Source organism: Panicum virgatum, chromosome 6K, assembly GCF_016808335.1.
Source record: "Panicum virgatum strain AP13 chromosome 6K, P.virgatum_v5, whole genome shotgun sequence".
Lineage (NCBI taxonomy): Eukaryota > Viridiplantae > Streptophyta > Magnoliopsida > Poales > Poaceae > Panicum > Panicum virgatum.
Genome location: NC_053141.1, coordinates 23,477,528 through 23,490,603, shown reverse-complemented (window position 1 = coordinate 23,490,603; position 13,076 = coordinate 23,477,528). Strand labels below are relative to the sequence as shown.

Sequence of the window (13,076 nt, the reverse complement as noted above, 5' to 3'; positions counted from 1 at the left end):
GTGTTCCTCGAACTTGGGGTCTGGGAGGCCGATGCGCCTGCAGCGGGGACCGCCTCATGTCCATCGCGGGGCCAGGGCCGGCGGAAAGGATGCAGCGGGCGCTCCTCCGCCCAGCACGGCTCGGACCGATCCCTGGGGGCACGACGACGTGCGGCGCGGCACCGACGGCCGGCGGCATGGCATCGGCGGGGGCAGGGCAAGGACAGCAACGGCATGACAGGGCGGGGGCCGCTGGGATCGGATCGGGAAAAAAAGGAAGAAATAGATGGGGCCCACAGTTGGCAGCCCAAATAGAGGACCACCAAATTTAGGGGGTGGGTTGAGAAATTTGAAAGACCTACCAAAATGGCAGCCCATTTGCTCCCCCTGCTGAAGATTGTTTTTTGATGTCTACAGACTAAATGTTTAAATGACAGCCATTTGCTCTCCCTACTGAGTTGCTCTAAGAAACAAAAATATCTTCACTTCTACTTATCAAAAGACTACAGAACAAAATTAGCTCCAAATCTAAATTTACAGTGTCAAGCATGAACTGAGTACAGATCTACTACAAAAGCACAACAATCCTAGCAACTGATGCATTCGTTAGAACCAATCAGAAATCTAGAATAAATCAGCATCCGGATTTCACAACTGGCTAAAAAAAACCAATTAGGGAATTGTGTACATTTGGCAATGGTTCACATGGCATCTGCATCTCCAGACATGAGGCCATCGATAGCCATGTCATCAGCATATCGTCCTCCATGTTGGTTCCTCCACCCACGGTTGTAGTCCAAAGATCGCGCATGGTCATCTGCTACAACATCAAAAGAAAATGAAAGAAGGAAAATGTTAAACTAGTTCTGCTACAAGTATTCAAGATAAGTAAAGTTCAAGCCGAACTTCTCAATAGGCAGTAGATTGGAGCAGTTAAAATAGTTCAAGGGAGAAAATCAAGCAACTTCTGTTCAGATGGCTAAGCGGACAAAGTGGATTATCTGGGGTGGTAAAATGGACTTTTTACCTTCAAGATATTCCTGTATGCACATTACTCAGCAGAGTTCCTATATGATTTACAAGTTTGCATTCAAAGTGAAAGTCAACATTAAATACGTTTAGAGGACCACCTCAACTCAGTCCCATTTGACATATCACATTCACAGGAATTGTTCAGAATATGTGCTGCATGAGTTGCCTAAAAAGCTTAGATTCATCCTCATAGAGCACAGCCAAGAAAAACTTTCATCCAAGCACGGCTAAGAGCACACTCCCAATATAGAGCATATGGACTTTGTGATTAAGGTTGAGGAAAGAGGAATTAAGCACTACACTTACCACCCTCACCATCAGACGCCTCAGCAAGCCTTGCAATTGCATCGATTAATGATTGTTCATGCTCCTGCCAGAACATCTGTTAGTTCAGGAGAAACAGCACCCCAATAATGTTTGGCAGTCGTCTCTGTTACCTTTAGCACTTTCTTCGACCTCTCCATCTCAAGGGGGTCAGGGTTGCCAGCACTGAAAACCCGCTCCACCTACATGGGCAGATCATCATGATAAAACATACAATTTGGTAGGGTTGTTAACCAATAAGCTGAGTTCTTTCCAAACAAACCTCCTTTATGAGTGTCTCTGTATGAAGAATTTCTATGTAGTCAGAACTCTTCTTCCCAACACCGTTTTGTGAAGGTGGATAATCTTTCTTAAGTGAGTTCTTTTGGGGGGCCCTTCCTCTTCCGGCACCTAACATAGGGCCACCACGATTGGTTGACTTCTTAACACCATGAACGGCAGCACCACGACCAGGAAGGTTTAAATCAGGCTCCTCACCTTCCCATCTTACATCCTCAGCTGCCATCTGCAGCAAAGATGAAACAAAAAATATCATGCATACATTACACTGTAGGCCTTTTGCATGTTGACTCACTATTGAAATTGTTCAAGAAATGTGTTCAGCTGTTAATGTTATTGTGATGGTCTGCTCTTAATTATATTATTATGCAGGTCATCCATTTATAGTCCTTAACTAACCAGTTCATTAACATGATAATCAAGACCAGCCAAGGATTCTTGGATTTTCTCAATTGTATTGCTTCTCCAGTCCAGTTTTGAAACTGAGACAATTATGACTTAATCAAAGCATATGTGACACTTCAATGAGAATTTTCAGTTAGAACAAGTACATTTTTTTCTGAGGAAATATGATTGTGATATATAACGGGAAGTTCACAATCATTGCATATGTATCTTGAACAAATTCAGAAATTTGATATATCATGCTTGGTTCACTGCTCCACATCCATAGCCACCAAAACAACTGTAACTTGGGATAGCTCGACAAAATATTGTGTTCACAAGTGGATGGCAGAACTCAAATATGGGTGCCTTGCTACACCGTATCCTAGAACCAAAACTTTGGATGGAAAGTTACAAATTTTCTAACATTAGTGGTGAGAAAACATGCATTTTAGCTATACATGTTTTACAGAGTACTGCCAGTTGGATTCCAAAGTCGTTGACATAAATGATTTGAGATATGAAAGGGTTACTCTTGTTGCTTTCAAATATAATATTAGAATTATCAGGTACTTGCATGTCATTCCATAACTCAAAAAGGACGATCTACATCAAAAAAAAAACACACATAAAAAAAGTTTCATTTTCATCCCTCAGTCAAAACCAGATAAAAAAAAACCTGTTTCTTGACTCTCAACACCAGCTCAAACTACCACGGAAGGCCAGCTTTGTGGGTGCTTTTGGGTGATATGGCAGCCAAATCATCCACATGGCGATGCAAGATTACTACAGGAAGGGTGGGTGTACCAGCAAAAGTTGGTGATGTGGCTTCTGCATCACCTAAAACCACCTACAGAACCAACCTTAAGACAGTTTGGAACAGTTGAGTTACATAATTTATAGGGTTTCACATGAGAACAGCAAGTCAAACTGAGTGAAGAGTCAAGGGAAAGAAAATAGACTTTTCTTCATTGGCAATGACAATTAATTACCTCCTTAAAATCAACCCACTCCCATGTCTCATGTGCTGTATTCATGTCATAAACAAGTGCATAAAGATCCTACAATTAATCAGAGTGACTTGATTAAGTATATGAACCAATACAAGTGATCACCGTGACCCCACAGAAATAAGACGTACCTTTTCTGCATCATAATCTGTTATTACAGCTTCATAAAAGCTATTATCATCAGGCCACCGAGTCATGACTTTACGGCCGATTAACGGATTTAATTGTGGTCCTTCAGGAGGAAGGCCAGCAGAAGTATTTCTATTAATAACTGGTCCCCGCCCAAAAGGACCAGCAGAAGATGGCATAGATTTGACTGCAGGGCCACCAGGTATCTTCTGGCCCTGAAGCATAATTAGTTACCCAAAAATAATCAATATCAAATCACAAAAGTTACAAACACAAAATTAACTGCAGATGTTTCAACCATCACTTACTGGTTTGTTCTTTTTCACTTTTGAGCCAGGTGGGGCTGCCTTTTTTGCTCCTGAAGATGATGGTTGCATTGTTGCAGCTAAAGGCTGTGAGTGCATAGCAGATGGCGCAGGTACAGATGCAGAGGGAATGGGTTGAGATGTCTTTTGCCTCTTGCGAGCAGAGGTGGTAGGACTGGGCATGGGGTCATGCAAACGCTGAGCATTATTAACTGAATTCATCTGAAGCACACCTGTTGACTCTCTCCATTCCCTTAAGAAAAGAGCATAAGAGGTGAGAAAGAGAGTAGAAAAGGGGCAAATAGGATACTGCACAGTTAAGATGTATACTCATCTATCAGACAACCTTATTCTTCGGATAATATCATCACTATTAACTCCGTTTAGCAACTCCCTGTGTTCTTTATCAGATACTCGTAGCTCCTTCCTAAGCTCAGTAATGAGACTTTCCTTTTCCTGAAACAATATATTCAAACTTTTATAAGGTCAATCTATGAAATGCAGCCCAACCTGAGCAAATTAATAACATGAAGATTGGCAGACGTATACCCATGTTATAGCATCAGACTGAGCCTTGAATGCTCGAAGAACTGAACAATATGCTTCTTGCTCAAGGTGATGTATTTGTGTTTCCATATCTGTCTGAGGTTGTTGACCTCTAGTATATGGACCAGCACCAATAGTATCTCTTCCATTACCAGTTATACGTCCACTGCCTTTCATACCTCTGCTGTTCTGATATGACGGTGGAAGATCATCATCGGTTCCTGTAAACCAATGCCAAATTTCTGAGCATAGCATTTCTCAAATGTTGTTACCTGACTGGTTCAAACCGGCGGGATAGGTACCCATTCCCAGCCTGTCACCGATAGGAACCTGTGCAAAATAATCCCACAATATATTCTCAACATATGAAACTTTTTGTTCATAAAGGTGACCAGTGTTGTGTCCTACAAATAGTGATTTGGATTTGCCATTTAGCTTTTTTTCTTCTCCTTTTGGCAAGCGTGCAGAAGGTCATAATTGTGAGCACATTGAAGATATCTTGTTGAACAACTTTGTTATTATATTTCAGATAAAAAACATATGTTTAAACTACTTGATTTCATTCTATAAACTCCAAATTCTGCATAGATATCAGAGCTTGAGCTGTGCCAATCAGGCTCCCACAAGTCACATGCTTTTTCTCTATTCATGTGAAGTTTTACAAACCAGACCAGCCATTTGCAACTCAATATTCTTTGGAAATCAAATTTGAACTTTGGAAATTCTTAAATTTGTTAAACGTACAGCTCAATATTTGAAATATTATTAAGGTAATTCAAAGCAATGCTAGCACCTAATAAAAGCTGAAAAAAAATTGGGCTTGTTTGTTTCCGAGTCTGCCAGACGCACTTCCTGCAGCAGCGTTTTTTCCCAGAAGCGCGTTTCGCATCACCCCATTAAAATATCGAAGCGCATCAGCTGCGCGGCACAGGAAGCCCCATTCTTTGCTTCAGCCTGACGCCAACGGCGCAGATGCGAATATAAACAGGCCCGTTGAAAAAAAAATAATCTCAAATCATGTCAACACATTATGGCAGCATCTTGCATAAAGAAAAGCACCCAACTAAGCAGCAAGGTGCAGATGATAGACTTCAATGCGGTAGGGCTCACGTGGGCGCTTAGCATGTTGTGTCACCTAATAATTACTTCCATCAGGGAACTGGATGGGCCTCAACTAGGGATGGCATTCTAGCCTGATAACCCAATACATGTACCTAATAGAGGTGTGAATGTTTCAACTTTTCTGCCAACAGACATGTACTTTCAATGCTGCCCCAATGAGTAAACCAACACAAACATGGGTATACTGCCAGTTTGTTACACTTCTAAGACCAAATGGTGGGGAGCGCAAGAGGAAGAAGTTAAAACCTAGGAACCAAGCTACTAAATACAGTAGATCACCACATCTTAGCCACTTGCTTACTATTTCATCGTATCCTATACCTTTTTTCTCAACCAGAACTCAACTAAATATCAAAATAGAATGCACCTTAGCCCATATCCACCACAAGAAACTTTGATGGCAGATAATGTTTTACATCAAAATTCTAGAACAAAGAAAAAACAGCACATGGCAAGGAAATCTTAAGTTATTCTAAAGCTTGACCAAGATTTGAGCAAAGGCCACATCCCAAGGATTAGGTACTATTGAGAGGGGCAGCATCTCAGAATGTTATATTATATCCTTAATAGAGCACCAAGAGTGCTCAGCCATAACTGGCTTAATGCCCAATAATTTTGCCAATTAACAACATTAACACAGAATAAGGATTTCATAGGTTATCTTGTAAGAAATTATCTCTTATGTATTTCACTGTTTATTTAGGCCTCATTTGGATTGGAGTATTTTCACAGGAATTTTGGAGAAAAGCGGTTCCTGTGTTTAGCTGACGTCAGGTAGTGTTTGGAATGGAGGAACGCTCATTCCAATTCCAGAGGAAAGGTTACGTCTCCTTCACAAAACGCAGGAAAAAAAAAGAATCCACTATGAGCTCCATTTTCACATAAGCTCTAGGTAAAGAGAGGAAAGAGAAGCACTTCTCTCGTGCAAAATCAAATTAGAAGGAGATATAACCAAAATCGATGATTACAAGAAAAAAGAAAAGGAGCTCTTGGCCTTGAGAGGTCCTAGAGGTCAGCCTGTCAGCCTCGCCATGACAAAAACGCCTCGTCGACCGGCATGCTCTCCACTGTAGACTGAGCAAGCCAGCATTGACCTACGGAGCCGCTTCTACGCGTGATTTCTATCGGGTCTTGTGCACCGTAATGTGCTTTGTGTTTTTCCTTTCTTCAAGAAGATAACGATGTGTGTCTGACAGGCTGGGGATGAAAAGGAGATGGGAGAAGAAGGGGATAAGGAAAGGAGCCTTTCTTTTCTTTTTTTCTCGGTACTGCTGTTGTTTCCTACTAAACAGACACAACTACTACAATTATTCATCAGCTCACTGCTGGGTGGGCTCCGTGGTCCAAAAAAGGCCTATCTTCATTGATTAACTGGAGAGAAATAATAAAGAGATGACGAGCCCTTTCTTTTATAGAAGTAGGATTTCTGGTCCAATCTAAGTTTTCTATTCCTCTGTTCCAAACACTCCATGCTACAAAATTCCTGTATTTTTCATTCCTCTGTTTTAAACCAACACTGACTTTCTATTCCTATGTTTTTTTCTATTCCTATGTTTCGGATTCCTGCGTTCCAAACAAGGGCCTTACTTTTTTGGGTGTACAGAATAATTTGAGATAGAAGTTAGAACTGTCTATCCTATATGCCTGACCACGTCGCCTGCAAGTAGGGGTGGTAATGGGTCATGGCCCTAGTGTCACTTCACAGCGCAACTTGGCTCTTTAATTTTTTAGCTCAAAACTGTTTGGGAATAGAGCCCAGCCCTTAGATTTTCTAGGCTAAATTTGATGGCCCTTTACCACCCCTACCTGCAAGTAAATTATACCTCCATGTCCATATTAGCAGGAGCCAAAAGTTTCAAGTTCCAAAGATATTATCAGAACCATAACTTATATAAAACCCAGTGACTATGCAACCTTCCATGCTACCATTTTATTTTGGAGGGCCAATTTTCCACACATTGACTGATAAACTCTTAAAATAACTTCACAGAGCATTGTATATTCTGCAACAAACTTCTCAAAGAGTAAAAAACATAATTTTTCATCTCAACATTGCATCAAAAAGTTTCCAGCCAGCAGCAGAGATGGCTTTCATTTATCTTGTACTTTAGGTCCAATGCTTACGGTATTTAAAAGAAAGAACCAAATATAACACTTCACTGACAAACTTTGCATCCTGACCGAAGGAATACCTCTAACACTTAAGACAGAACCCCAGACTCAATACTATGCAAACAGTACCTGTCATTTTACCCAAACAACCTGCATAAAATTTCATAACCTGAAGTCGCGGTGGGAGTTAACTGTCACGATCAATTACACGACTAATTTCACCCAAATACTCCACAAAATAACAAAAATCGAAAAAAATAAAATGGTGTTCAAGCCTACACATCAAAAAATATCTGCACGAAATGATATCGTCCTCCACATCTAACAAAAAGTTCCTACCAATTACAATTACTCCAGGGAGTAGTCACAAATAAATCCCAAAAATTGACAATTAAGCAACAAACCCTAACCCTAAAGACAGAATCGACCACACTTACCGCTGCTGTCCACAGCCCCACCGTAGTCCATGCCGTGTCCCAGCTCCGTAGACCACAAATCCCCAGCGAATCCCACCTCGCCGACGGCGCCACAACCAGGACCACGAACGTGACGCGGCGCGACTCCGCCGAACCGCCTCCAATAGAGACACGGATCCGCCGCCGCCCGGGACAGAACGACCCTTCCCGGCTCCCTGCCCGGACAGAGCCGTGGGTTCCGAAGGCGAAATCCAGGCCAGATACGGCGGATCCCAGCGAGATCTGAGCGGATCGCGGAGAGGGGAGCCAACGAGGAGACGCTGTGGGAGGAGGGCAGGGGCGCACGGGCGGGCCGCAGGCGTGCGGGAGGCGAGGAGACGATTGGTGATGCGAAAATTATTGGAGGGGCAAAAAGGGCATTTCGTTGGTGGCATAGGGAGTTTTATAGGCGACTGGTCCGATGTGGTAACATCAGCGTGAATTTTTTTTATTTTAATCTTTTTAACCTAATATTTTAAAAATAACCCGTTTATATCTAAATTTCCAAAAACTAACCCTTTTGGTCGCATCAAATCCCGTGCTGCCACGCTGGCACACGCGTGCCAGTAAGTCTGACGTGGCAAGACTGAGTCGCGCTACATGCTTTGGCGCGACTGAGTCGCGCCATACGCCGTGGTGCGACTCAGCCTAATATAAATCCGCCCAGACAGCCTCCTCTTCTTCTTCCTCCCATTCTTTTTTCCTCCACTCCCCACTCGACCCGACCTTCATGGCGCCGCCCCTCCCTCTCCCCCTCTAGACCCACTCCATCCTCCACCCGATTCGAAGGGGAAACGAAGAAAAACCGATCATTGAAGGTAACTTCTCCATTCTAACCGATTGGTTTTCTTCCATTTCGCGGATTTTTTAGGGTTTGAGTTGGTTAGGATTTTTGTAGGATTTGAGTTGAAATGGGCCCAATAATTCGCTAGGCTTCTTGGCGTTGTCGGCCGCCGCCACCTGCGCCTCCTGTCGCTGTCGGGTCCCGCCCGTGGGCCGGCCTGGCTAGCGCTGAGGCCACCCCTCCCGCCTGCGCCGGGTGCCGCGGCCGTGCTGTGGGTGCACGGAAGGCAACCCTCCTGCCGACGCCGCCCCGCCTCCAACACCGACCTTCAGTCCGGTCGCGCCTCGAACCAAATATATCAATCTTAAAAATTGAGTGTTTACAAATTTAAAGACCTCCTGTGCATGGGAAGTCATTATCAGGACATGTCCACAAATGGCTAATTGTTTTACTCTGTCTACATTTAAATTGTAGGATTATATAACTCAGTGTCCATGTTCACTTGTTGTATGCTTGGGTATATCTATTCAAGATTATTAATGTGGTGCTATTTCAAGTCTGTAATGCTGTGGAGAGCAATTTTTTTAAATGATATATGTTTTGGCCTTGATTTTCTTATGAGAAGCTAAACTCGGCATAGCACTTCCTTTACTATGTTTACTTTTCAAATTGTTGTTATATTTTATTTTCATACTCTTTTCAGTTATCAGGAGTCGCGTCATTTATCTTGGCGTGACTAGTTAGCAAAAATTTGGCCTGGGCCAAATCTGGTCGGGGTCAAAGGTTGGCGCGACTCCTCACTGAGTCGCGCCACTGGAATGGCGTGACTCTTTGAATGTGACTCTTTGAAGAGTCGCGCCAAGCCACTCGACGCGAGTCGTAAAGGAGTCACGCCACGTCATAGCACCGACTAGATCTGGAGTAGGGTAATTACGCGCCAATTAGTCACGCCGAGGGAAATGGTGCGACTTCCTCGCATTGGTGCCGATAGATTTGGCTCAAAATACTTTGGTCCCAAGGGAAATGGCTCGACTCCTTGCAAGACAAGATATTTGATTGCTCATCACAAGATTGTAGATATCACATTACCAGTTTGATAGGACATTACAATATACTCGATTGCACAAAGTGTCGTCCATTACACGTCTAATAATAGTAGTACCAATAGATGACCACGAAGTGCACATTACAAGTCCACTACAAGAAAAATTCAAATTACAGCAGTCCATGATAGATAAACAAGGTCCATGTGCACCAAAAGACGCTTTCTTCACCTAGTTGGAATTGTTGCCGTAAAGCAACTCGTCATCACCACAGTCATCGTCATTATTGCTGCTGTCAATGGCGACTCCCTTTAACCTCCGTTACCATCTCCTCGCTCTCCAACTTTGCACTCATCTTAGCTTGCCCTATGCCAAGTTTAGCGGCCGCAACATGACCCAATTCGTACTCAATCCCCCATTTCAACTCAAACCCTACAAAACCCTAACCAAATCAAACTCTAAAAAAATCCGCGAAATGGAGAAAAACTAATCGGTTAAAATGGAGGAGTTAACTTTAAGGATTGGTTTCCCTTCTTTCCCCCTTCGAATCAGGTAGAGGATGGAGTGGATCTAGAGGGGGAGAGGGAGGGGCGGCGCCATGGAGGTCGGGTCGAGTGGGGAGTGGAGGAAAAAAAATGGGAGGAGAAGGAAGAGAAGGCTGTCCGGACAGATCTATATTAGGCTGAGTCGCGCCACGGCGCATGGCGCGACTCAACCTTGCCACGTTAGGCTCGCTGGCACGCGTGTGCCAAGGTGGCAGCTCGGTCGCGCCGAAGTATGTGGCGTGACCCTTCAGGGAGTCGCGCCGCGGGACTTGGCGCGACCGAAAGGGCTAGTTCTTGGGAATTTAAATCTGAACAGGTTATTATTAAAATATTAGATTAAAAAAGATTAAAATTAAAAAAATCCCATCAGCGTGCATCGGAGCCGCGGAACCACCGGGCGGCTCGCGGCTGGGTACTCGCCCTGTACATGGTCCAGTTGGAATCCAATCCAACCCATAAACCAACCCATCCCAAGCCACGTTGGAAGTCCAGCCCGGGTTGGATTCCATCTGGTTCAAATCACGCAACCCGTCAGCTCATCCTCATGGCCACGCCACCATACCCCGCAGCCGCCTTGGCATCATCCATCTGCAGCACCGTGAGAGGAGAGAGGGAGGGAGCTAGAGATGCTGGAGGCCGCGCGCGGATTGGCTGATGTCGATGGTGCTGTTCGTGTGGTCGTGAACAACCTCGTCATCGCCATCATCGCCGTGGCGTCCAGCGGATGCCGACGGCGGCGCCTGGGGACGAGCAGCGGGGCCTCTTTGCTGCGCGCGCCGTTGATGGCCGAGGACAGTCTCCGCGCGTCGCTCAGCTTCTCGCGCCTTGACCTCGCCGCCGACCATGCGCCGCTCTTTGGCGATGACGTCGAGCCTCGGAGACTGAGCCATCGTCCCCCGGGGGCTGTCGGCGATCACGGGTGCCGGGCCGGCAGGGACGATGCCCACGAGGCCGAGTGCAAGCGCGGCGAGGAGGCGCCCATCGAGAGGAGCCAGTCGGAGGCTGCCACGGAGGGGCACCTAGCAGCAACAGCAGCTGACCCCGATGGGCGAGGCGGACGCGGAGGGCGGCGGCCGAGGAGGAGCCGGTGGTGGAGGTGGATGCGCGCGCGGATGACTTCATCGCAGATTAACCCATGGAAACCATAAAACCCGTGAAAACCAAACCGCTGCACAGCGCCCCCGGCGGGTTGGGTCGGATTTTACCCATAAATTGTGTAAATCGGACCACGAACAGGGTGACTGGTACCCCCTGGATTTTTAATATTTTATTTTAATCTATATGTTTTATATTTAACGCATCGTGAGTGAGCATACGAGAACAACTCAGGTATTACCGCTCCTTATGTGTTATTATCTTGTTATCAAATTTAATTATATAAAAATTTGCAAATAAAAATTTAACCAAAAATATAAATAGATAGAGCACATAAGCATCTACCCTCATGCAAAATTTAATGTTAAACAAATTCTTTTGCAAGAAGAAATAAAAAAGAGAAATTTACACTTAAATAGTTGCGGGTTCAACTGTTCATCTCAATCTGCTACTATTCCCAAGCTGATTCTTTTTGTTACTCTTTACACAAATTTCAGTTGTATCTCAAATTCTGCATGATGATAGATGCTTGCATGATCTATCCAGAGTAAAATGCACCGGCGGTCCTCGAACTTGGCACAGGGTGTCATGCCGGTCCCTGAATTTTCAAAATGCACATCCAAATCCCTAAACTTGCTAATTGCTTTAAGCTAGGTCCAAATTACAGTTATCTATCTTAAATTAGATACGTGGCTGCTGACTTTGCGATGATGTGAATCTAGAATGTGGGACCCGCATATAGGACTATCTCCCTCCACCCACTCCTCTCTCGTTTCCGTTGCCTGGGATACGCCCATGGAGGGGGAGCGGGAGCAGCACCGACGCAAGCTCCGGTCCTCACGAGCTCGGCCCCGGCCGCTTCGCCACCGCGAGCGAGCAGGAGCAGCCGCTACCGCGAGCACGCCGCCCGGCTAAGCTCGTCCCGTGTCGCGGGCGCGTGGATGCGCGTCCGGTGGTCGTGGCCCCTGCAGCGGCCGGCGTCCTCGCGTTCTTCATCTTCCCGTCAGTCTGCGTCGCGTTCATCTGGGAGATGACGGAGCACTTCCCGCTCCTCGAGTGCGGTGTGCCGCTGCAGCCGCGAGGGTGACGGCCCGCTCTGCGCCTCCTCAGCGACCTCTACAGCAAGCCCGTCCACCCCTCTATCTGGTCCGGCCTCCTCGCCACGGCGCAGCGGCAGACGGTCTGGAAGTTGCCCGCCACGGCGCGCTCCGCGCCTCCGCCTCGGCCGCCCTGAGCCAGGCGGGCCCCTCGGGCGGATGCGGCCTCCTCTCGCCCTTGGCCTCCGCGCCCGCGAGCACGGCGGCGAGGGACATGCACACCCCAGGAGGAACTCGTGCACGACGTGGCCGTGGTCGAGCCCCTCGGTGGTGGTGTCCGCACGGTGGTGGAGCCTGTGCACCAGTGTCAGACAGGAGCTTGCCACGGCGTGCGAATCCACGCCCAACGCCGCGTCGTAGGTGGAGAGCAGCACCACGCACATGCCGCACCCGCGTGCGGAAGAACTCGAGGAGGGTGGCACCACCGGGGTCCACGTCGGCACGTCCCCATCGCGGAGCTCCACGCGCTCGCCGTGGGCCGCGAAGACCGTCGCCGCGGAGGACAGAGCGGGCGAGGGTGACGCGGGACGAGCTAAGTCGGGCGGCGGTGCTCGCGTCGGCAACGTCTCCTGCTCGCCAGCAGTGGCGGAGCGGCCGGGCCGAGGTTGTCAGGGGCGTAGGTTGCGTCGGCGCAGCTCCCGCTCCCGGCCCCCTCCATGTGCACCATCACCGGCAACAGAAACGAGAGAGAGAGAGAGAGGGAGTGGTACGGTGGAGGTAGATAGTCCTGAGTCCTGACTTGCGGGTCTCACATTCTAGGTCCACATCATCGGAAACTCAGCAGCCACATATCTAATTTAAGATAGATAACTATTATTTGGACCTAGCGTAAAGC

The 13,076-nt window shown here is 46.6% G+C and overlaps 1 protein-coding gene across 3 annotated transcripts; it reads right to left on the bottom strand.

The window, feature by feature from the left end:
• Positions 1-338: 338 nt before the first annotated feature.
• Positions 339-8,051, bottom strand: LOC120712070 (protein EMSY-LIKE 3-like). 3 transcript variants are annotated; one of them, XM_039997784.1, is made up of 11 exons: positions 7,660-8,051; positions 4,261-4,318; positions 3,992-4,177; positions 3,789-3,898; positions 3,446-3,695; positions 3,140-3,352; positions 2,991-3,059; positions 1,598-1,840; positions 1,449-1,517; positions 1,318-1,381; positions 339-799 (listed from the first exon to the last, which is right to left on the bottom strand). In XM_039997784.1, exons 3-11 carry the CDS (start codon positions 4,163-4,165, stop codon positions 681-683), a joined length of 1,311 nt encoding a protein of 436 aa, XP_039853718.1. In that variant the 5' UTR covers positions 4,166-4,177; positions 4,261-4,318; positions 7,660-8,051; the 3' UTR covers positions 339-680. The 3 variants fall into 3 exon arrangements, with proteins under 3 accessions (XP_039853718.1, XP_039853716.1, XP_039853717.1); XM_039997782.1 differs by lacking the exon at positions 4,261-4,318 and having other exon boundaries at positions 3,992-4,209; XM_039997783.1 differs by lacking the exon at positions 4,261-4,318 and having other exon boundaries at positions 380-796; positions 3,992-4,209; positions 7,660-8,050.
• Between the last annotated feature and the right edge of the window lie 5,025 nt (positions 8,052-13,076).